This window comes from Rhinopithecus roxellana, chromosome 9, assembly GCF_007565055.1.
Source record: "Rhinopithecus roxellana isolate Shanxi Qingling chromosome 9, ASM756505v1, whole genome shotgun sequence".
NCBI classification, from domain to species: domain Eukaryota; kingdom Metazoa; phylum Chordata; class Mammalia; order Primates; family Cercopithecidae; genus Rhinopithecus; species Rhinopithecus roxellana.
The window spans coordinates 132,295,998-132,322,504 of NC_044557.1; the positions used below are offsets into that span (position 1 = coordinate 132,295,998).

Genomic DNA, 26,507 nt, shown 5'->3' on the forward strand with positions numbered 1-26,507 from the left:
CCCCTCACCCCTCCCCATGATAGGCCCCGGTGTGTGATGTTCCCCTTCCAGAGTCCAAGTGATGTCATTGTTCAGTTCCCACCTATGAGTGAGAACATGCAGTGTTTGGTTTTCTCTTCTTGTGATAGTTTGCTAAGAATGATGGTTTCCAGCTGCATCCATGTCCCTACAAAGGACGCAAACTCATCCTTTTTCATGGCTGCATAGTATTCCATGGTGTATATGTGCCACATTTTCTTAATCCAGTCTGTCACAGATGGACATTTGGGTTGATTCCAAGTCTTTGCTATTGTAAATAGTGCTGCAATAAACATACGTGTGCATGTGTCTTTGTAGTAGACTAATTTATAATCCTTTGGGTATATACCCAGTAGTGGGATGGCTGGGTCATATGGTACATCTAGTTCTAGATCCTTGAGGAATTGCCATACTGTTTTCCATAATGGTTGAACTAGTTTACAATCCCACCAACAGTGTAAAAGTGTTCCTATTTCTCCACATCCTCTCCAACAACTGTTGTTTCCTGATTTTTTAATGATTGCCATTCTAACTGGTGTGAGATGGTATCTCATTGTGGTTTTGATTTGCATTTCTCTGATGGCGAGTGATGATGAGCATTTTTTCATGTGTCTATTGGCTGTATGAATGTCTTCTTTTGAGAAATGTCTGTTCATATCCTTTCCCCACTTTTTGATGGGGTTGTTTGTTTTTTTCTTGTATATTTGTTTGAGTTCTTTGTAGATTCTGGATATTAGCCCTTTGTCAGATGAGTAGATTACAAAAATTTTCTCCCATTCTGTAGGTTGCCTGTTCACTCTGATGGTAGTTTCTTTTGCTGTGCAGAAGCTCTTTAGTTTAATTAGATCCCATTTGTCAATTTTGGCTTTTGCTGCTGTTGCTTTTGGTGTTTTAGACATGAAGTCCTTGCCCATGCCTATGTCCTGAATGGTACTACCTAGATTTTCTTCTAGGGTTTTTATGGTATTAGGTCTAACATTTAAGTCTCTAATCCATCTTGAATTAATCTTCGTATAAGGAGTAAGGAAAGGATCCAGTTTCAGCTTTCTACTTATGGCTAGCCAATTTTTCCAGCACCATTTATTAAATAGGGAATCCTTTCCCCATTTCTTGTTTCTCTCAGGTTTGTCAAAGATCAGATGGCTGTAGATGTGTGGTATTATTTCTGAGGACTCTGTTCTGTTCCATTGGTCTATAGCTCTGTTTTGGTACCAGTACCATGCTGTTTGGTTACTGTAACCTTGTAGTATAGTTTGAAGTCAGGTAGCGTGACGCCTCCAGCTTTGTCCTTTTGACTTAGGATTGTCTTGGCAATGCGGGCTCTTTTTTGGTTCCATATGAACTTTAAAGCAGTTTTTTCCAATTCTGTGAAGAAACTCATTGGTAGCTTGATGGGGATGGCATTGAATCTATAAATAACCTTGGGCAGTATGGCCATTTTCACGATATTGATTCTTCCTATCCATGAGCATAGTATGTTCTTCCATTTGTTTGTGTCCTCTTTGATTTCACTGAGCAGCGGTTTGTAGTTATCCTTGAAGAGGTCCTTGACATCCCTTGTAAGTTGGATTCCTAGGTATTTTATTCTCTTTGAAGCAATTGTGAATGGAAGTTCATTCCTGACTTGGCTCTCTGTTTCTCTGTTACTGGTGTATAAGAATGCTTGTGATTTTTGCACATTAATTTTGTATCCTGAGACTTTGCTGAAGTTGCTTATCAGCTTAAGGAGATTTTGGGCTGAGACGATGGGGTTTTCTAAATATACAATCATGTCATCTGCAAACTGGCACAATTTGATTTCTTCTTTTCCTAACTGAATACCCTTGATTTCTTTCTCTTGCCTGATTACCCTAGCCAGAACTTCCAACACTATGTTGAATAGGAGTGGTGAGAGAGGGCATCCCTGTCTTGTACCAGTTTTCAAAGGGAATTTTTCCAGTTTTTGCCCATTCAGTATCATATTGGCTGTGGGTTTGTCATAAATAGCTCTTATTATTTTGAGGTACGTTCCATCAATACCGAATTTATTGAGCGTTTTTAGCATGAAGGGCTGTTGAATTTTGTCAAAAGCCTTTTCTGTATCTATTGAGATAATCATGTGGTTCTTGACTTTGGTTCTGTTTATATGCTGGATTATGTTTATTGATTTGCGAATGTTGAACCAGCCTTGCATCCCAGGGATGAAGCCCACTTGATCATGGTGGATAAGCTTTTGGATGTGCTGCTGAATCCGGTTTGCCAGTATTTTATTGAGGATTTTTGCATCGATGTTCATCAGGGATATTGGTCTAAAATTCTCTTTTTTTGTTGTGTCTCTGCCAGGCTTTGGTATCAGGATGATGTTGGCCTCATGAAAAGAGTTAGGGAGGATTCCCTCTTTTTCTATTGATTGGAATAGTTTCAGAAGGAATGGTACCAGCTCCTCCTTGTACCTCTGGTAGAATTCAGCTGTGAATCCATCTGGTCCTGGACTTTTTTTGTTGGGTAGGCTATTAATTGTTGCCTCAATTTCAGACCCTGCTATTGGTCTATTCAGGGATTCAACTTCTTCCTGGTTTAGTCTTGGGAGAGTGTAAGTGTCCAGGAAATTATCCATTTCTTCTAGATTTTCTAGTAGATTTGCGTAGAGGTGATTATAGTATTCTCTGATGGTAGTTTGTATTTCTGTGGGGTCGGTGGTGATATCCCCTTTATCATTTTTTATTGCATCTATTTGATTCCTCTCTCTTTTCTTCTTTATTAGTCTAGCTAGCGGTCTGTCAATTTTGTTGATCTTTTCAAAAAACCAACTCCTGGATTCATTGATTTTTTGGAGGGTTTTTTGTCTCTCTATCTCCTTCAGTTCTGCTCTGATCTTAGTTATTTCTTGCCTTCTGCTAGCTTTTGAATGTGTTTGCTCTTCCCTCTCTAGTTCTTTTAATTGTGATGTTAGAGTGTCAATTTTAGATCTTTCCTGCTTTCTCTTGTGGGCATTTAGTTCTATAAATTTCCCTCTACACACTGCTTTAAATATGTCCCAGAGATTCTGGTATGTTGCATCTTTGTTCTCATTGGTTTCAAAGAACATCTTTATTTCTGCCTTCATTTCATTATGTACCCAGTAGTCATTCAGGAGCAGGTTGTTCAGTTTCCATGTAGTTGAGCGGTTTTCGTTGAGTTTCTTAGTCCTGAGTTCTAGTTTGATTGCACTGTGGTCTGAGAGACAGTTTGTTATAATTTCTGTTCTTTGACATTTGCTGAGGAGTGCTTTACTTCCAATTATGTGGTCAATTTTGGAGTAAGTGCGATGTGGTGCTGAGAAGAATGTATATTCTGTTGATTTTGGGTGGAGAGTTCTATAGATGTCTATTAGGTCCGCGTGGTGCAGAGATGAGTTCAATTCCTGGATATCCTTGTTAACTTTCTGTCTCGTTGATCTGTCTAATGTTGACAGTGGAGTGTTGAAGTCTCCCATTATTATTGTATGGGAGTCTAAGTCTCTTTGTAAGTCTCTAAGGACTTGCTTTATGAATCTGGGTGCTCCTGTATTGGGTGCACATATATTTAGGATAGTTAGCTCTTCCTGTTGAATTGATCCCTTTACCATTATGTAATGGCCTTCTTTGTCTCTTTTGATCTTTGATGGTTTCAAGTCTGTTTTATCAGAGACTAGGATTGCAACCCCTGCTTTTTTTTGTTCTCCATTTGCTTGGTAGATCTTCCTCCATCCCTTTATTTTGAGCCTATGTATGTCTCTGCATGTGAGATGGGTCTCCTGAATACAGCAGACTGATGGGTCTTGACTCTTTATCCAGTTTGCCAGTCTGTGTCTTTTAATTGGAGCATTTATTCCATTTACATTTAAGGTTAATATTGTTATGTGTGAACTTGATCCTGCCATTATGATATTAACTGGTTATTTTGCTTGTTAGTTGATGCAGTTTCATCCTAGCCTCGATGGTCTTTACATTTTGGCATGTTTTTGCAATGGCTGGTACCGGTTGTTCCTTTCCATGTTTAGGGCTTCCTTCAGGGTCTCTTGTAAGGCAGGCCTGGTGGTGACAAAATCTCTAAGCATTTGCTTATCTGTAAAGGATTTTATTTCACCTTCACTGATGAAACTTAGTTTGGCTGGATATGAAATTCTGGGTTGAAAATTCTTTTCTTTAAGAATGTTGAATATTGGCCCCCACTCTCTTCTGGCTTGTAGAGTTTCTGCCGAGAGATCTGCTGTTAGTCTGATGGGCTTCCCTTTGTGGGTAACCTGACCTTTCTCTCTGGCTGCCCTTAAGATGTTTTCCTTCATTTCAACTTTGGTGAATCTGGCAATTATGTGTCTTGGAGTTGCTCTTCTCGAGGAGTATCTTTGTGGTGTTCTCTGTATTTCCTGAATTTGAATGTTGGCCTGCCCTACTAGGTTGGGGAAGTTCTCCTGGATGATATCCTGAAAAGTGTTTTCCAACTTGGTTCCATCTTCCCCCTCACTTTCAGGCGCCCCCATCAGACGTAGATTTGGTCTTTTTACATAATCCCATACTTCTTGTAGGCTTTGTTCATTTCTTTTTCTTCTTTTTTCTTTTGGTTTTTCTTCGTGCTTCATTTCATTCATTTGATCCTCAATCGCTGATACTCTTTCTTCCAGTTGATCGAGTCGGTTACTGATGCTTGTGCATTTGTCACGTATTTCTCGTGTCATGGTTTTCATCTCTGTCATTTCGTTTATGATCTTCTCTGCATTAATTAGTCTAGCTATCAATTCTTCGACTCTTTTTTCAAGATTTTTAGTTTCTTTGCGCTGGGTACATAATTCCTCCTTTAGCTCTGAGAAGTTTGATGGACTGAAGCCTTCTTCTCTCATCTCGTCAAAGTCATTCTCTGACCAGCTTCGATCCATTGCTGGCGATGGGCTGTGCCCCTTTGCAGGGGGAGATGCACTCTTATTTTTTGAATTTCCAGCTTTTCTGCCCTGCTTTTTCCCCGTCTTTGTGGTTTTATCTGTCTCTGGTCTTTGGTGATGGTGACGTACTGATGGGGTTTTGGTATAGGTGTCCTTCCTGTTTGATAGTTTTCCTTCTGACAGTCAGGACCCTCAGCTATAGGTCTGTTGGAGATTGCTTGAGGTCCACTCCAGACCCTGTTTGCCTGGGTATCAGCAGCAGAGGTTGCAGAAGATAGAATATTGCTGAACAGTGAGTGTACCTGTTTGATTCTTACTTTGGAAGCTTCCTCTCAGGGGTGTACTCCACCCTGTGAGGTGTGGGGTGTCAGACTGCCCCTAGTGGGGGATGTCTCCCAGTGAGGCTACTCAGGGGTCAGTGACCCACTTGAGCAGACAGTCTATCCGTTCTCAGATCTCAGCCTCCGTGTTGGGAGATCCACTGCTCTCTTCAAAGCTGTCAGAGTCGTTCGTGTCTGCTCAGGCCTCTGCTGCTTCCCCTGTTGTTTTTTTTTTTAGCTGAGCCCTGCCCCCAGAGGTGGAGTCTATAGAGACAGGCAGGTTTCCTTGAGCTGCTGTGAGCTCCACCCAGTTCAAGCTTCCCAGCGGCTTTGTTTACCTACTTAAGCCTCAGCAATGGCGGGCGCCCCTCCCCCAGCCTCGCTGCTGCCTTGTGGTTAGATCGCGGCAGACTGCTGTGTTAACAATGAGGGAGGCTCCGTGGGCGTGGGACCCTCCTGGCCAGGTGAAGGATATATTCTTCTGGTGTGCCCGTTTGCTTAGAGTGCGGTATTGGGGTGGGAGTTACCCGATTTTCCAGGTGTTGTGTGTCTCAGTTCCCCTGGCTAGGAAAAGGGATACCCTTCCCCCTTGCTCTTCCCAGGTGAGGCGATGCCTCGCCCTGCTTCAGCTCTCGCTGGTCAGGCTGCAGCAACTGACCAGCACCGATTGCCCGGCACTCCCTAGTGAGATGACCCCAGTACCTCAGTTGAAGATGCAGAAATCACCGGTCTTCTGTGTCGCTCGTGCTGGGAGTTGGAGACTGGAGCTGTTCCTATTCGGCCATCTTGCTCCGCCCCCCAGGGAGAGCTTCCTGTTGATAATCTTCCAATTTTTCATTCGTCCAAGTACTTAAAGAATACCTCATGTACACTTGAGTGCTATTTCTGGAGACGGAGCTCCTTTACCAAGTATGCCTAAGATCAATTTTTCTAAGTCATTTTCAGAGTTGTGCAGCTGCCCTCACCAATAAGTCAATATTTGTAGGTTTAAAGAAACCACCAGTCAGAGCAGATGCATTGGGAGTGTGAGGAAATCTTTAGCATCTGCGGTAGATGTAGTACTGTGGTTTCCCGGTCTGTGCCTACAGCACCTGGGACCTGGCAGCTAAGCTGGAATCGCCAAGCACAGGGCCCTTCAACATGGTTCTGTCTGAATAAAATTTCTCAAACCAATCATTATATTTTACCACTAGAATTTTTCAGCTCCAAAAGAACAATTTAACTTTAGGTTAATAAGAAAAATCACAGGCCAAGGAATCGAAAAGCAGTTTCCACCTAAAGTTTAGCAGCCTAAGGCTGGATAGTCAGCATAATTACCAGTGCCTACATTTTAGAAAGATGGAAATAGGACAAGTACCATCCTCCTTATAATTGATAAACACAGAGTTTTAAATCTTGCTGTTGTTGTGGGTTTCTCCCTATCCCCTATACATATGCTCCTTGACTTACGACGGGGTTACACACCTATTAACCCATCGTAAATGGAAAATATTGTAAGTCAAAACTGCATTTAACACACCTAACCACTCGAACAAGCTTAGCCTCGCCTATCTTAAATGTGCTCAGAACACTTAGTGTGGCTGACAGGGAGCTGAAGCTTGCTGCCACTGCCCAGCATTGCAAGACAGCATCACTGTACCATAACTCTCTAGCCTAGGAAAAAAATCAGAATTCAAAATTCAAAGTATAGTTTCTACTGAATGCACGTGGCTTTCGCACCATTCTGAGGTTGAAAAATGGTAAGTTGAACCATCGTAAGTTAGGGAACTTCTTTACTCTAAATCAAAGATTTTGTATTAAATGCTTTCTAATTCACAATAGGAAAAAGTTAACATTTTATACTAAAACTGAGAGATTTATTGCCTTATTTTAATTTTAAAAACTAATTATGTGTTTTACCTTTTAGTAGCTGGTACAGCTATTACCGAATGTAACACTGAGAATGTGGACATGTAATATGATTCTTGCAAGAGTTTAGATTTCTGCACCAAAATTAAATCCAAAGCTAATTTATAGGATATGTAAATACCTAATTATATCTAAAGCTATTTACATATTCTATAAATATGATGTAAAACGTGAGTTTTGAATGACATGTATTGCAACAAAATGGGTACTAAATGTAAATAAACACCAGTGATTTTTATTAAAGCCTCTAAAAAATCCAGACAATCTAGAAATTAGATATTTGGAAGATTTTCCATGTAAATTTTTTGGATATGCACTAAAGGTAGTATAGCTAACACATTTCCCCATTATCTTTCAAAAATGTAATTTTATTCTAGTTTATATATACTAGTTTCAAAATATTCTTGACACTAAGATACTTGAATTTATATTTGCTTTACAAAACAAAATATGAATTTTGACCTAGCAGTCAAAAGAATTTTTCAGGCAAAACTTCAAGTGCTTCAACATATTTTGCTTTGTTCTTTGTTATTTATATTAAAATGTAGAAATCATGTAGAAGTCGAGGTATTTCCTTTTTATATCCCCATGGAAAAATAGGAAGCTTTCATATGCACTGCTCAAATAAAATTGGAAATAAATTAGATTAAATACTATGTATATAAATCAATATATTTGATTATAATATACGATGTATTTGTAGATCAAATAAAGCAATAAAATTATAAATTTTGAAGATCACACCTGGATTTAGCAATATTGAGGCCCTGAATTAGATACAAATGAATCACTACATATGTTGTTACCCTTTTATCTAGAAGAGGAAAGTGAATAACAATGAGAAAGTGAACAAGGACAGAAAGAAGAAAAACATAAAAAATGAACCTGAAAAACAAAAGAAGCAATCGCGTTTCATTTAAAAATACTGAGAAAACTGTCTTAGTCTGTTCAGGCTGCCCTATAACAAAATACCTTGGACTGGGTAATTTATCAACAACAGAAATTTATTGCTCACAGTTCTGTAGGCTGGGATGTCTAAATCAAGGTGGCAGCAGATTTGGTGTTCAGTGAGGGGCCTGTTCCTTATAGAGAGTGCCTTCTGTGTGGTCCTCACATGGAAGGTTGTCCAGTATGCTTCCTTAGGCCTCTTTTATAAGGGCACTAATTTCATCTGTACTGAATGAATGCAGGTATCTTTATTCAAAATTATTAGAAATTAATGGTAGTATGAATAATAATATAAAGTGGAATTGTTTTAACCCAAACAAAATTATATATATGTTCTTGTCATATAAATATGTATTAAAACATTGTGGTTGGACCAGACAGTGCTGAAATAAAAACATAATATATAATTTTAGAGTATTTTTGATCATTTCTATTTAAAATCAGGTCCTTCTCTCAGTAGTTGGCAATATGCACCAAGAGAAAATTAGTAGCTATTATAGACTAAATGTACATGTCAGCCCATTATGTGTGTGTCCCCGCTGAATTCATATGTTGAAATCTAATATATAATGTGATGCTATTTGGAGGTGGGGCCTTTGGGAGGTGTGTAGGCCATGAGGGTAGATCCCTCATGAATGCAATCAGTACACCTACAAGAAGAGGTTAGAGAGCTAGCGAGCTGTCTTTCCACCATGTGAGGATACACCAAGAAGTTTGCATTCTGCCCCTTGAAAGAAAGTCCTCGCCAGAACCATTTTGGCACCCTGATCTCAGACTTCCAGACTCTAGAGCTATGAGAAATGAATTTCCCTTGTTTATAAGCCACCAGTCTATAGTACTCTTTTTATAGCAGGCAAACAGATTAAGACAGTAGCTAAAAACAAGAGCTTTTCAGGATATTAGAATGTAAATTAGCATTGGTCTCAAATTGAAGGTAAACTGAAACAGAGGAACCAATTATTTACCAGACCAGTGTAGAAATTATACCGCTACACAGAGATATTGTGAATGACTCTATAAACTCTGAAACGAGCAACCTGGCTGCAAATCATTGGCGCAATCAATGTAATCTAAAAACAAAAGGAATCACATAGGATTTCAAAAAATTAATTCAGGAGTTTTATTATTTGCATAATTTTCTATAAGATACCCCAAAAGTCTTACTGTGGTTTCAAATTTTAGTAACCTTAAACTGCACTAAGAATCTTGGGACTTCTTATGTTTTACTTGTTATGTATTTTCTTTACTTGAAAACAAATAAACAATTGTATTTTGTCAGAAATAAAGATCTTTAGTATAAAAAGAATCTTCAATTACAGAACCAAGAAGTTAAGTAAGAACACCACACTGTTATAATTGGACTGGAAATGTCAATATAAAGCCATGCCTTACATACATATTTATCTAATAAAGTGTATTTTTGCCCTGATCTTTTTCACTAAAGTAGACAAAAAGCAATGCCATTCTCACAATGCACCCTACTAAGCAGATTTTATTCTCTACTGTACATTTTTGCTAACAGGAACCAGGGATCCTTGGAGAAATGTCTAATTCCAAGTTTGGCACTGTAAGTCATAAGATAAGCAGAAATGTATTATATTAGAAAGCACTTAAGATAAACATGATTTCAGAAAAGGGTACCAAGACAATTCAAGGTGGAAGGAATAATCTTTTCAACAAATGGTGCTAGAACAACTGGATATCATGCAAAAGACTGAAAATGGATCCCTGTCTCACATCACAGACAAAAGTTAAGTCAAAATAGATCATAGAATTGAATATAAGTGGTAAATTTATGAAACTCTTAGAAGATCACAAAAGAATAAATATTTGGGAACTTGAATGAAGCAATAGTTTCTTAGATATGAAACCACATGCCTCAGTGATGGCAGAAAACACAGATAAATGGGATTTGATCAAAATGAAAAAGCTTTGTGCTTCAAAAGACACCTTCAAAAAAGTGAAAATCCTCGGAATGGAAGAAAATATTTGCAAACCATGTATCTGATAAGGGTCTAGATACATAATACATAAAGAATTCTTACAACTCAACAATTAAAAGACAATAGCCCAAATTAAAAATGAGTAAGGAATTGAAATAGATACTTCTCCAAAGAAGGTATCAAATGTCAATTAACTAACAGAGGAATAGGCATGGAGTACTGGCTCACCTTCCTCTCCTCTGTCAGGTGTCTCGCTCAAGGATATATTGTGTAAAGGAGGTGTGGGGGAACAACAACTTCATTGGTTCCTTGATTTTCCAGTATGGTTATTTCTCATTTTGTGTGTGATTCTGTGTATTACAATGCAGGGAAGTCGGTCCATAGATATCACTTAGCACTCACTGGAAGGTTAAGACTCTTGCCCTACTTGAAAATTGAGTGCATAGACTTTCTCCAGACAATATACTGTTTTATTTTATTTTAGATTCAGGGGTACATGTACAGCCTTGTTACATAGGTATATTGCCTAATAGTGGGGTTTTGGCTTCTAGTGTACTCATCACTCAAATGGTGACTATTGTACCCAATAGGAAATTTTTCATCCCTCAGCCCCCTCAAACCTCCCTACTTTTGGAGTCCCCAGTGTTTATTGTTTCCATCTTTATGTCCATGTGTACCCAGTGTTTAGCTCCCACTTGTAAGTGAGAACATGTGGTATTTTATTTTCTGTTTCTTAGTTATTTCACATAGAATAATAGCTTCCAGCTCGTCCATGCTGCTGCAAAGGACGAAAAAGATTTTGTTCTTTTTCATAGCTGCCAGTATGCTATTTTCATTCCCTAATTGTAGGATGCTTATTCTCTGGGTGGCCTTAGGCTTTTCCTGAATTTCTGTACCACATATCACAGATATTCTCTGAAGTCCAAAAATCCTGGAAGAGAAAAGGAGTTTACCCTGAAGAAGGCCAAGCAAAGTCTTGGCCAAGTTCCTCGAGCAAAGTCTTGAGGAACTAAATGGAGAAGCAAAAATATATCCTCAGGTCTGCTGGTATGAACTGGAAACCCAGTGGACTAGTACGGATGGCAGGATTCATAAACAGGCTTTCTTGCTGTTTTTTGAGCCGGCTGCTGTGACTCCTAGATCACTTTTCCCTGCCTCTCACATCATCCATTTCTTTCACATCACAGTCTTGGGAAAGGGTTTTATGGAATAGATGGATGGATGAATAGGTAGATAAAGTAAACATATAGATTTGTACATCCATAGGGAGAAGAATGATAAGGAAATCTGCCTCTTTATAATCAAGGTGATAGAGGAGCTAGAAAGAAATTATTTAGGCAGATAGTGAGGTCATTGGCAAGGCTTTCCTTTTTAACAAAAAGCAGCCCCCAAACCATTTGTTTTCTAATAAAGAGCAGCCTGTAAAACTGAACTGCAAACATAGATAAGCAACCTGGAAGGTCGCACTGGTAAATGCTGGCAGCTGTGCTAATAGAAAAGGGCTACCTAGAAGCCAGGTGTGTTCAACATGGAGGCTCCCTTTTGTCACCACGTATATAGTAAAGAACCAGGCAACATGATGCCAGCCAGGTAGAGAACCTATCTGCATAATAAAAGATTAAGGTGGGGCGGCCAGCCTCTTCCTGCTCTATGCAAATGGCACACCTGGTCCGACCAATCTTTTGTGCCCTATGTAAATCAGACACCGCCCCCTCAAGCTCATTTATAAAACCTCTGCATTTCACCAAGGAACTGGTAATGCATTTTCTCTGGGACCCCTCTCTGCACCCCTCTCTTCTCTTTCTTTTGCCCGTTAAACAAACTTCTGCTCTGATCCTCACTCTGGTGTGTCAGTGTCCTAGTATTCCATGGCCATGGGACAATGAACCTCGGGTATCACCTCAGACAAATGATGCTGCTTCAAAAGTACTTCTATTTATTTAGTCAAAACTCAACAAGAATTATTCTTAATATTTTACTCACTTGAACAACCCTTATGACTATTTCACAGACCTTCAATTTAATATTTCTTTTTTTCCCTAAAATATACTGTGACTTCTCTGGATTTAAATGTATATTTGACTTCTTTTGAGATGTATATGGCCAGTTTTTTCTCTTGAAATAGACTTTTTTTCAGAGTAGATTCTGTGCTAAAAACTGAGGTAACCACTCCATTCCACTACAACCCCATAGGCAAAAATTATCATCCCCAGGTTCATACAGAAAATTGAAGTCTACAGAGGGTTTTTTTTCCAGACTGTTGTACAGTGGCCAAGCTGAGATTTCAACCCTGATACCACTTGCTCTGAAGCACCAGCTCTTTGTCATGTAACAAGAAAGGCTTTGAGATGGTGTGTGTGAGTGTGCACACATGTGCATACAAGGCCCTCCCTCCCCTACGAATCACAAAACAGCTACCAGAAGGAGTGGGGTTAAGGAGACTCTTGCATTGACTTACAAGCAAAAGAAAAACCATGAAATTGATGTGGCCCCCAGATTCTGGCTGGTATTTGTTATTTTCATGTCTTCCTTCATGCAGATCTTGAATAAACAATGGGAGCAGTATACCAATATTTCTGAAGGTGAGGCTTTTTCCACAGCAACAGCTCTCATCAAATTGTAACCAATCACATCTGGGATGACGTAGCCATTCTAACATGTTTTATTTTCTCCCACGGCACTATCATCATCTGACATTTTGGGTTGCATTTATTTGCTTGCATGTCCGATTCTAGCTGGAATACAATAATTTCCCAGAAATCAGAAGTGTTCATTTGTATTTCTAGAGCATATCACAGTATCTGACACAGAGTAGTGCTAGATAAATGCATTTGGATTCAAATTAAATGTTTCTATCACTTGAAACACGGCAGTAGATGGTGCATTGTGTACATGACTCAAATGGAATCTTTTACGTCTCTAGGACTGGGAGGTCAGCTTTATGGAAAACTACAAAATTTACACAAGTGATAGTAATCCTTTTTTGCCCTTATCCATTTTCCTTCAAGTCTGTTTTGTTCACCATTCCTTCCCATGGAAAGTTGCTGAATATAAACGTATAAAATAGTTAAGAAAAATATCATAAACAAAATGAAATCAAATATAATGTATGGTTACTTATGTAGGTTTTCTCAAGTCAACTAATAAATAATATAGACAATTTGAAATGAATTCACATTCGTAAGACTTGACATTCATCTTTTTTTCCAGCTATCACCAACAGTGATCTACTTGTGCTTTATCAAGTCCACGTATAACTAGACTCAATATATTAACCACATAATATTTAGGAGAAATGAAGAATAATCTTTGGTTGAATTACATGAGACAAATCAGTTAGAAAACAACAAGCTATTTAGGAACAAATTTCTCCTGGGATTCTCATGCTGTAGTTTCTGAGCCAGTATCAGTGTATGTTCTCTATAATCCAATTTCTTTTAAAATGGCTTTCGGCTCCCTTTTTTGTGCACTATTGATGTTAATCATGAAGGAATGCAAACACTTGCACCATCAAAAGCAAATAGTATCTTACCACCCGGAATGCCCTGGCATGAGTCCACACAAACAAGATTTAACTCCTGAGAATGGCAGTGGGTAGACAGAATTAGTGGGTGGTCTTTCCAGAAAAATGGCTTATAAACTTCATTGAAATAGTAATTTAGTGCCTTGGTATCAGCAGTTGTCTTCTAGATATTGGTATCTTAACTGTTATATTAAAACAAAATTCAAGACATTAAATAGAGAATTTTAAGGCAATGCTCAGAATTTTGCAAATTATAATAAGCCACAAAAATTTTGCTGATAATTACTGACAATTTACATTACTGACCTACCAACACTTTACTTTTTTGATATGGCTTACTTTGTACTGTGTCTCCTAGGCAAGAAATGCAGCTTGTTTTGCCCATATCATTTCAGGATATGTAACTGCATTTCTGGAATCTTCTGTAAGTCCAGTCAAGACACTCATTGACTATTTTAAACATCTACCTTATAACAAATAAACTCAACAATTATAAGAACCACTACTATATCCTTCATAGCCAATGCTCTATTTACTAAAAATTGTTGTTTTATAAAGACTTACTTCACTCATGATCTAAGAGGGAAAATAAGATATTCTGGATTAGATTCTTTATAAATTTTGATGGTGAGTTATCTTATTAGCCACGCATCTTCCCACTTGCCAAACAATGCCATTTCTCTGTTTAAGTCACACAAATTGCAGCAATGTTCACACCAGACTAAAGCTGTCAAGTGATATGAAAGTAACAGGATAATTTCCAGTTTGAAGACACAAGCTGTTTTGCACTTTTCTAGCCTCATGTGAAAAATGTATGAAAAAAACTTCTATTTTTCTTTATTTCTTATAACTATGCTAAACAACAACACTTGTGTTATATTCTTGATCCTTTAATCACTTTTTGGCACAGAACACTCTACAGAGCTATTTAACGTAGCCCTAATTTCTCTTTCCCTGATGCCTGGAAAAGTAGAAGTTCCTTCAGTGGTTGTGTATCTCTGAAATCTCTCGGTCATTGCCAGTATAATGTGTCAGTCCCATCACTGATCACATCTTCCAGTCAGGTTCTGAATGAGAAGAATTCTTTGCAGATACTTCTTTGGCATAATGATTTCAATTCCTTTAAATATATACCCAAAAGTGGGATTGCTGGAACATATAGTAATTCTATTTTGACTTTTCAGCAGAAGATCCACACTTTTCAATAATGGCTATATTATTTTTCCACCAACAGTGCACAATTGTTCCCTTTTCTCTACATCCTCACAGGTATTTGTTATCTTTCCTCTTTCATCTTTTTGATGACAGCCATTCTATCAGGTGTTAGGCAATACCTCTTTGTGGTTTTAAATTGCATTTCCCTGATGATTGGTGATGATTAGCATTTTTTCATGTTATCTGCTGGCCATTTGTATGTCTTTTTCTGAGATATGTTTATTTCAATCCCTTGCCCATTTTTAAATTGGGTTCTTTGTTTTCTAGTTATTGAGTTGTTTGAGTTCCTTATATATTTTGGATATTAGCCCCTTATCAGAGTACGGTTTACAAATATTTTCTCCCAGTCTGTGGGATGGCTCTATTCAGTGTTGCCTTTGCTGTGCAGAAGCTTTAGAATTAAAAAGAGTATGCCACAGTGATATCTGCATTCCCAATTTCATTGTGGCATTATTCACAATAGCTAAGTTATGGAACCACTGCAGGTGTCCATCATTGGATCAATGCATAAACAAAATGTGGTGTATATACACAATGGAATATTATTCAACCTTTAAAAAGAAGAGAATTCTGTCACTTGCCAACAATATAGATGAACCTGGAGGATATTATGCTGAATTAAATAAGTCAGGCACAGAAAGACAAATAGTGCACAATCTCACCTATATTTGAAATTTAAAAAGGTCAAACTCTTAGAAGTAAAGAATAGAATGGTGGTTACCAGAGGCTGGAGGAAAGGAGACTAATGAAGAAAGGGAATATGTTGGTCAAAATGTATAAAATTTCAGTTAGACAGAAGGAATACATATGTTTTAGTGATCTCTTGCACAAAACGGTGACTATAATAAATAATAATGCATTGTCTATTTCTAATTACTAAAAAAGTAGATTTTACATGTTTTTACCACAAAAAAAGTATAATTGGTAATGGATTTTTTAACTCACTTGATTTAATCATTCCATAAAGTAAAAATAAATCAAAACATCATATCGTATCCCATAAATATACAATATATACAAAAATTATTTAAAACATTTATTAAATTAAATGAAAAAATTAAATCATATTTAAAATTAATTTAAATTAAAATTATTGCTCTTATTGCTTGATAAGAGCAATAAGGTTCTGGATATACTATATGCAAACTCACTTTCAGACACTGTGACAGTAGGGGTCAAAAGATGTGCTACTTTTCCTCACCCATCATAAGGGTCACAGATGACACTCCTATAACAAAAGACAAGGTAACCAGAGAAAAGCATAACAAATGTATTTAACTAAAATTTTAAGTGACACAGGAGCCTCCAGGAATAAAGGCCCAAAGACCCAGGAAGAGGAAATCTGGCTTCTATGTCTTGCTTCGAGGAAGAAAGACAGGAGGAGGCTGAAGACAGGAGGAGGAGAGAAGTCAGAGAGACATTGCCTCTGAGGTTCTACCAGTTTCCTTCAGTTCAAAGTACCCAACATGCCAAAGAGCCATATTTGGGGTAGCATGATCTGAGTCCCTATAACCCTACAAGTAGTTTACAACCAGTGGAATGTTTGAAAAAAAAATTAAGGAAAATAAAAATCTGAGGAGTGGATTCCACTTTTTACATTAACTTGGTCATTGATGGGCTCTTCGCAGAAACCCTCAACATCACTTGAGTCTTATTGATTCTATATCAAGATGGTTGATAATATCTTAGCATTATAGTATTATTTCAATTTCACAACACATCCATTAAGCTCACTTATTACAGTTCTATGAGAAAATGATTTCTTGACCTTGAAACTCTAAGAAACAACAACAACAACAACAACAACAACAAAACAAAAACATTGCCACTTTACACTGTTTCATTGAACACAGAAATCCTGAAAGATGGACCAGAGATTTCTCCCCTGGCCAGTCAGAAGTCTTAGGCAGAGAGAAAACACTCAATGTCAGGAAAATGAGTCTCTTTTTTCCTAAATATCTTAGCATTTTAACATGAGTTTCTCAAAAAGATGAGGAAAAAGACTCAAAGCATTTTAAACTGCTCAAGTATTTATATGGTAATTATCCCAACATGCGAGAAAAAGAGAAAACTGAGTTGTTTCTAGTTATCATATCCAGCCTTCCCAGTTGCCCTTGGAAATGATCTCCAAGGCTATATGAACTCCCTTTCACAGCTAAAGAATCAGATTTTAAGAGCTTTCCCTAAAATGACATACCAGGTAATTTAGAGTGTGGATGTGAGATCCCTTTGGTCACACTCCAGAGCAGATTGTCTTTCTATTCTACCTTTGTGTAAACTCTTGAAAGGTGTCGGTAAGTAAAGTGATATAATTTAACATTCATTATCCTAAATTTTCTTACTCATCTGCACCACACTATCTCCAATCCTGCAATATTTGGAATTAAATCCTGATTCCAAGGTTAAAATCCAGTGTCTGGTTTTGCTCTATGAATTCTGCATTCTCCTCTCATCTGTCTCTTCCCCACAAAATACAGATGCCCAGAAAGAAAGCAATGGGGATGAGCGCAGTTCCCTAAATGAAGCAGTCATTTTTTTACATGTTGGTCTGATCTACAGCACTGAATTTCTGACTGGCTCACTCTGTCTGGATTCTGAGGGATTTCCTGGCTCTAAAGACTGCAGGCTGCTTGCCTTAAACTCGTGCCCATAACCTGACACTCTGAGACATTGGAATGCTGTCTGTATCTTCTTGGCACTGGATCCTTCTCCCACTGGCCTGGCCAGGCTCTTTCACCTGCATTCTTCGAGACCTGATTCATTGCTTACCCTTGAAGTTCTAGCTGAAGGAGATTAGAACATGCAACCCCAAAATATGCTGTTTTGGTATACTGATTAGTTTGAGCTGAAGGCACTTAGAAAACAGCAAATGCAACAAGAGGCTTGCTTTGAACTTCCCTCATCTGCCTAAAGACAGATTCTCCAAAAGGAACTTCATCATTACCATCAGTCACCTCCCTGGGAGTTTCATTAACCAAGGAGGATGAACTTTTATCACAGGAGAAGGAGGCTAGGAATTGACACCATGCCCAGGTAAACTTTCTCACAAACTATCACTGATTATCCTAAAGACTCATTCTTCTTTCCCCAAAATCATTCTGTCTCCCCTAAGTTGCCTACATTCCCCTTACCCTCTCCCCTATGGAGAGGGTATCTAAGCTCCTGAATCTCACTAGGTTTTTGGGTATTCACTTTTCTTTCCTGTGATGCCACTTAGTTCATAATAAATTTGTAGACCTTTTCTCCTGTTAACCTGCCTGTTGTATGTTTATTTCATAGATTCACTTATCAAATGCTTAGAAGGAAAAGGGACAGTCTTTACTCCTTTGAACGGTGTTTCTATAATTCAGAGGTTACAAACAAAGGCCTCCAGACTTTAGACAGATAGTGTAAATGAATGAAGCTAAGCTGACCAACCAAAGTGCACTGGAGCATGACTGCTGGCCTCAGGGTCTAGAGAAGGAGGAAGCTACTACTGTGATATCTCTCCAGAATATAGACCCAGTGTTATCAGCTGCACTGATTTTTAAGAGAAGGTAGAGATCCTGATTTTTTTTATGTGAGATTGGCAACTAATTGGTATGATCTAAATGTTTGTGCCCACTCCCAAATTCATATGTTGAAACATAACCCCCTATGTGGTAGTATAAGGAGGTGGGGACTTTGGGAGGTGATTAGGTCACAAGGATGGAACCTTCGTGAATGGAATTAGTGCCCTTATAAAAAGGACCCCAGAAAGCTAGCTCATCCTCCCACCATGCGAGGACACCATGAGAAGACAGCCATCTATGAGGAAGCAGGTCCTCCCCAGACACTGAATCAGCCAGCACCTTGATCTTGGACTTCTCAGTCTCCTGAACTGGGAGACATAAATAGATGTCATTTATAAGACAGTTTATGGTATTTCTGTATGGTATTTTATAGCATCCCAAATAGACTAAGACACTAATCAAGTGGTATTTCAAAGTATTATGTGGACACACAATACAACCAGACATTCCCCACCATGATTCAGCTTATGACTTCTGCCTCTGATAATTGCTCAGCCCTGCTTAGAAAGTATAATTCTCACTATTTTAAATACCTTACTTGCAAAAAGAGAGGTGGGACAGTGACATGGATTGGTGTTGGAGAATTAATAACGGAAAGCTTTGATAATCACATCAATGCATGACAAAAGTAATCTACCCAAAGTAGCACTGGGAGACAGTTCTCCATGTGTCTCTCATGTTTAAAGACACTAACAGCCTTTTCTTCAGATCATCTGTTCAAGAATATTTGTATAGCATGGGGATCCCCAACTCCCAGGCCATGAACTGGTACTGGTCTGTGGCCTGTTAGGAACCTCCTGGCACAGCAGGAGGTTAGTGGCAGGCAAGGGAGCATTACCACCTGAGCTCCGCCTCCTGGCAGATCAACCATAAATTCTCACAGGAGCATGAACCCTATTGTGAACCATGCATGAAGGGATCTAGGTTGCATGCTCCATATGAGAACCTAATGCCTGATGATCTGAAGTGTAACAGTTCTATCTCAAAATTCACCCTATCAACCATCCATGGAAAAACTATCTTCCATGAAATCAGTCCCTGGTGCCAAAATGGTTGAGGACTGCTGATCTAGCACACAGACTTGGAGGATACAGATGGAGGCCCTCCCTGGAGCAACACCTAGGAGTGCTAATGGTCTCTTACAGAATAGTCACACTTTCTAAGTTTAGTTTCCTCTTACATAATATAATCTTTTGCACTATTTGTGTTACTCTGGGAATTCTGGCTCAGGAAACCAGTGAAGATGCTAATACCCTGGTTATTGTTATTGCTGTAAGTAGTAAAGTCCTTGGTCTCTGACCCAGGTGTTTCATGAGTTTTCCTAGTACGCATAAAACATAATATAATATATAAATATATATTATAAATATAAAGCTCCAAATGCAATAAAATCTCAGATTCTCTATAGTTCTTGACAACTGATATTTGTTTTTTCTTCTTTAAATTCTAGCTATAATAGCTGCTCTAAAATGAATAGTCTAGAATCTTCTTCCATACTGTTTACCACATTTATCTGAATCAATATATTTCTCCTTTGCTTTTGAAAGTAAAACAATGCCTTATTCTCCATCAAAACAGTCATGAACTTTCATCATTTCAAACAACTAAATCACTTTCTATCTCATTGTTTTTATCTATTTGAGGCCTCCATCTTCACCTTCAGACAATAGCTTGATGCTTACCAATAAAGCAGAATGACTAGTAGGTAGACTGTCAACCTATGTTGCCTAAGTTTCAGACTGTGTTTTTCTACCTATTGGTTGTATTACTCTGGACAAGTTATTCAATCAATACATGCCTCAGTTTTCTTATCTATAAAATGGGGATAGTAATAGTAATTAACTCTGAGAATTATCTGCAAATTAAATCAGTTTACACATTTAATGTCTTTAGAATAGTACTGTGGTTTATAGCAAGAATGTAGTACCTGCCACCAAATATTAATGCATTAAATGTTTGTTGAAAAATTCTGTTATGTTCTGACTTTAAATGCAGGTTGTTTATGATTTACAGTTTATCATTGGCAAGCTGAATGATAATTTAGGGCTACAAATGTGCTTGGTCCTTTTGCAGTTCAAATCCTCAATATATTAGAAAAACACTTTTTATAAACTTTCTGTTTTGATAAAACAAACACCTCATATCCCAGTCTGCTACAAACGACATGAACCAAGCATCAACCCCTCTCCAGTCATAATGTAAATGTACAACTATACTACAAAGTTTATAACAAAATGTCATATAACTCATCCACCAATGACTGTGTTCACTCAGGATGCTTAAATATTGTCACATAAATATTAGAAGTTCTCTTCACAGCCCTACGAAGAAAAGTCAACCACCAAATATTACTTGTCTGAAGCAATGTTTCCATTGCTGTTTTCACTGTGCTATGCTATTTCTCTTAATGGCTTCAAATAACATCCTTGATTTTCTAAGAGCTGTCCTTTCTATTTTTCTAAGCCTGTGAAAATTTAAAAAACTTACAAAGGGTCAAAGCAAAAGAGAAAAAGCTACAAAAATCTGGTTTGATTTTCCTACACTTTCCTCCCTCCCTATATCCAAGCAGTTAATCTCCTCTCAAACAGTACAATAGAGCAGCTAGACATAAAGAAAAGGAGATAAATTTGGCCAGCCAGTACATTGTTCTTGCTAATCTGGACCATTTACATAAGGGTTAGAAGGCTTGTTTTATCATTTAAACAGGCTTAAAAGCCTCTTTGCAAATGAGATTTAGTTCCTACAAAAGAATGAATTCTAGCTATTTGGTGAGTTTCTGCTAGACCAGCACTGGGAGCTGACTTGGCAGTAACTACAAGCTACTTCTTTGGCCACATACAGTATATGCAAAGATTGCTTCCAGCTGCCAAAACTGAAAAGCGTCAAGCTGATTAAATTCTTTCCAGGAGGTGAACAGGATGAGGGGCAGGTTAAGAGGTCAATAATATCAGATCTTAAACTGTACCTGGCCAAACTCTTCCTCTATGCAGGTGCTTTAAAAGTGGCTTTGAATGTTCAGAGCCCTTAAATTTTCTTTGAAAGAGAACAGAATGGCGGACAGAGAATGAAATTCAGAGACAGAAGACATAAAATAGTCTCAAGCTGTGAAGTGAAGACAATCTAAACTCTTTGATTCATTGTTGGTGTGAGTGGCATTGGGCACAGGATAAACTGCATAACTAACTCTGCCAATATTAGCACAAAAGATCACTGGAATGAAAAGATTTTCTTAAACAGAAGAGTACAATCTTTGCATTAAAATCTTAGATTTTAAAAATCAAGATCATATTTATATATACTATACCTATTATGTCTTTTACCTGGCACACCTTGAACAGATGTTCAGTGTGACCTTGGCCTGAGGCTCAGCCGGGTAAGTAGGACGGCCTTGGTTAAATTTGCTCCCAGAAGGTACCAGGGTTGTTACTCCCTCCATTCTTAAATCATTAAGATCCTCTGTAACAACACAAACAATTACAGAGAAAAAAAAATTAACTCTAGCGGAATTAAGGAGAAAAATTCATGTTTTCAAATATCTGCCATTAGTTTGTCAAGCAAAACAATATATATCCCCTTTGCAAAAATCTAACTACACGTATCAATTATTTTTCAAATTATTTCTAGACGTAGTTGGAGACAAATTATATGTGAAAATTTACAAGAGACAAAACGGTGAGAGACTGAATATATGGAGAGTGGGCAGAGCACTTAGGACCACAGACCACTGACACACAATTTCTGCCATACCCACCGGGGAAGACAAACTATAACCTCTGCAGCAATCAGCCCCAAATGTTCAGGACTTGGTCAATGACTGCCAGCTCTCCTATTTTTTTCCTTTGTTCTCAACTCAGAATCAACCACACAAAACCAAATATGTTTCAAAACCAATTGCATAAATCCTCTGCTTCTAATTAGTCTGCTTCCAGCCTCCCCATCAACAACCTCCAATCAAAATATAACTGACATCTTCCCCTTTTTCACTCTCAATGTTTGCTTTCTACCTTCACCTGGGGAGGACAACAGTAAACCTGAACAGTCATGCCCCAAAGGTTTACTGAAGCCCACTTCTATTTTTCCCAGGTCCTCAATCAAAAATGAAAAGACCTAAATTTTCTCTTGAGATTCAGCTATGTTACAACATGTATATGATCTCCTACTTCATTCAGAGAACAAGGAAGCTTGTAAAAAGGATTCCAATTACTTGCTCTCAGCTTTAGCACTAAAGATATATAAAGTTTCAAAAGATAAATCATAATTTTTACAAAAATCTAATTCATTACTGAAGGCATAATGTATGTGAGGAGGAAAATCACTGTCTTCTGATGACTAAAGATCATAAAAACATCCTAGATCCCTCAAAACACAATCAGGAGGATTGTATGTTTTAATCGGATATTACAAACGAGGGTCAAATAAATTGTTCCTGAGATGGTGACAACTCAGTCTAAATCAAGAACCGGCCTTCTGGAATCTGAGGAAGGCTTGTCAACAGATTTCTTCCATAGGCACCCCAAGTGAAAGCCTTGTTGTCTACTTGTGCATAAGCAAACTGGAAAAACACTTAGGGTTTTAACTCAACTTTATAAGAATCATCAAAAACTTATCACCTTGACCTGGTTACCAAGGCTTAGTCCTCTTGTTTAAGAGCCTAGGTGCCAATTCAAAACCTGGTGCTTCTGCAGAGCTAATTACAGACTCTCCTCTTGATCTCATGGTTCCTCAAGCAATACAGACATTACTACCACCTCGGAACACACAACACTTTTCAACCAGCATTAAACACTCATGAGAGATTGTTACTCTCTCCCTCTCACATTACTGTTCACCACTAGAACACCCTATTTTTGCTACTCTCCTGCCCCTACCAGAAGAAGTGAACCCATGATTTTCTTACCTCAGGAAACTTTCTGCACTTCAGTATTTTTAAGAACTGCCATTGAAAACCCTGACCAAATATTATTTGTTGCTGGATCATATTTCAAAACTTGAAACTAGAGGTTGTGAAGCAGAGTATGCTACCACTAATTTATGTGTCTGTGAGATATAGTTCTCTATTGGAGGTAAAATTAGCCCAGATGGCAGAAATATTGTACGTACTTGAATTTGTTAACTGGACAAAGACCTCAGAGTAATACATATACTGGTACAATTTTTTAAAAAAATACATGACTTTGGGGTGCTCTGGAAACGAAGGGTTTTCTAACTTTGCCAGAACCTCCATCAAACAGAGAAGATGTTTAAAACACTTTTAGATACACTCCTGTTCCATACAGATGTAGTTATTATAAAGATCGAAGCTAATGAAAATATAAACAATACAGAAGCTAAAAGAAATGTTCTAACAGATTATTTTGCTAAAGAGGCAGCCTTAATCAAGGTTATGAACCTATCTAAAATTTTAGAGAATAAATCTCTGCAGTAATTATAAGACACCATTATAAAATATCAACATTTGGCCTCTTATTCTAAAAAAATAAATAAATAAATAAACCAAAAAAAACAAAACAGTTCTAGCTTTACTCAGATAATCTCTGGCATTTTTGGTGGCACCAGATGGCTTCAAATGAACACTAGTTAAATTCCTCCATGAAATGACTCATCATGGTACAGATAAACTGGTAACAATCTTAAATCTTCAGAGTAGACAGCTGACTCAAGACCTTCAGAGGGAGGTAATGACCTCAGAGAGTAGACAGCTTCTCCCCACAATATTGGATCAAGATCTCTGGTGTACTTGCCATTTTGTTTTCTATCTACTTAATTACAATCATTCTTCTCATTTTCTAAAGACCCCTGATAGTCACCCACCCACCATGACTCTTTTTCTCCTTCATTTTATTCTTACTAAAATTTCCTACCAGAGCATAATCATTTTCTATCACTAATCTTGGATTATCCTAAATAGTAACCTTCAAGCTCATTGATTGCTGGATATGCTATTCCTCACGAAACTACCATAATCAAAAACCCTTGGATAATTTCATTCTCATCAAATGAGACCACAGGGAATTAAATCCAATGGCATTTCCAGTTGAACTTACATGGATAAATCAACCTGTGATTTTTGCTAGTGTCCCTTTCACACACACACACACACACACACAAACCCTATTATTATAATTGATTAGTTAGAATCTATGTAATTATAAATTTGAATTCAACAACCTTCATAGGAAGATGAACCAATTATTTGTCACCTGGAAGAGACTAACAGAGATTCACATGTGTAACCCAACTAATGAACAGCTTTGATCCCAACCTCAGGTCATGAATAATTTCTTTTTTCTGGATCCCTGTGTGTTCCTACCAGATACTAATTTCCTTGCATCTAGATAGCTGGTCCTGCTTGCTTTATGCACACATACGTCATGCACTATAAAAATAACATTACAAATCTTACCAGTACACAGACACCCTAATTCTATAGATCATCAAGACTGGAAATTTTAACTCTGATGCAAACTCCTAAATGAGGCTATCCTTTAGTATTCAGGCACTTTACTTGGAGGAGTTACTGATTCATTGTTTATACAAACAACCAAAGCAGTTTCCAGCCATAGGAACCATGCAAACAGAAGACTGCAAGACATGTATCACTAATGCTGGCAGAAACTATAAGTGATACTACCTCTACCTTAGATGGAATACAGATCCATCTCAACTGTTGGCAAGATAGTTGAACAATTGAATTCTTCTGGATTTTTTTTTTTTTTTTTCGATAGGCATGGTGGTATCTATACCATTGCTGATACTTCTTGCTATACTTGGATCAGTGAAACAGGTATGGTAGAAAAGTCTACATGTCAGCTTGACAAAAAACTACTTGATTCTCTAATTTTGGTCCTCGTGACCTGTGAGATTTGTTCTTCTAGACTGGGTTGGACAATTCAAGTTCTTGGTTCTGAAGAACCAAGTCAGTCACCCCATTGGCTCTGAAGAACCAGATCAATATTAAATTGACTTAAATTGTTTTTGTTTTTATCATAGTGTCCATGATGCTGGTACACTGAATTCCATATAGAGTCTTAAATGCTTGTATGTGGCCACTCGCTCATCAAATGATCGCAATGATGAGGCAACAAAAAAGATGAAGAAGATCTCGTGATACAATTGACTAAGGATACAAGTGAACAATCATCAAGCAGTGAAGCTCTGGATCCCTCACCTTACCTTTTAACCAACATCCTTTTGCCAAAAAAAGAGAGTGACAAAAGGAGGGGAGATTAAATATACATGTAGATAATAGGTGGACCTTTTATTTTTATTTATTTATTTATTTTTATTGAGACAGAGTCTTGCTCTGTCACCCAGGTAAGAGTGCAGTGGTGCGATCTCGGCTCACTGCAACCTCCTCCTCCCAGGTTCAAGCAATTCTCCTGCCTCAGCCTCCTGAGTAGCTGGGATTACAAGCACATACCACCATGCCTGCATAATTTTTTCTATTTTTTTTTAGTAGAGGCAGGGTTTCACTGTGTTAGCTGGGATGGTCTTGATCTCCTGACCTTGTGATCTGCCCGCCTTGGCCTCCCAAAGTGCTGGGATCACAGGCGTGAGCCACTGCGCCGGGCCAGATAGTATGCAGCATTAGAACGCTGACCCACAACCTCTGCAGCCATTGGCTCAAAACATTTAGGACTTCATCAATAAAGATCAGTTTCCCTCGTTTCACCCCTATTTCCAACTCAGAACCAACTGAAGAAAGCCAAAAGCGCTCGCAAAACCAATTGCATAAGATAGTCTGTTTCTAGTTAGCCCTTCTTCAGTTTTTCCATGCCAACAACTTCCAATCAGAACATATTCAAAGCCTTCCCTTTAAAAACTATTATTATAAAGTTTTCCTACTCCCCTGCATGCCTTTGGGTCTCTGGTAAATGCAAGTGATAGTGGCTGACTCCCATGCTATAACCAGCTCTGAATAAATAGATAAATATTCTCTGCTTGTTTTCATTTGTGTAGTCTTCATTTATTTCCACAATGGCAACCATCAAATATCTAAAGGTTTGTCATAGAGAAGACATATTAGAGTTCCCCCTGTGCCTGCAGAGAAGAAATGTGTATAAGAGGAGAGTGTGTTTCTCATCAATATAACAACATTTTAACATTTATAGTTGCTCTAAGGCATACTGTACAGTGCTGTGTAGGAGATGTGATCACCCCATTCCTGGAAATGTTAAAAGCAGAGGCCGAATAACTGTTGATAGT

The 26,507-nt window shown here is 38.0% G+C and overlaps 1 protein-coding gene across 3 annotated transcripts in view; it reads right to left on the reverse strand.

Moving 5' to 3' along the window:
* The window catches only part of C9H8orf34 (chromosome 9 C8orf34 homolog), a 475,930-nt gene that overhangs the window by 163,738 nt on the left and 285,685 nt on the right, over nt 1-26,507 (reverse strand). For 2 of the 3 annotated variants that reach the window (XM_030937846.1, XM_030937844.1), the window contains exon 8: nt 21,623-21,758. In XM_030937846.1, the coding sequence (XP_030793706.1) occupies nt 21,623-21,758 (136 nt within the window). The remainder of the gene's footprint in view (nt 1-21,622; nt 21,759-26,507) is intronic. The other variant, XM_030937845.1, reaches the window with a different exon arrangement.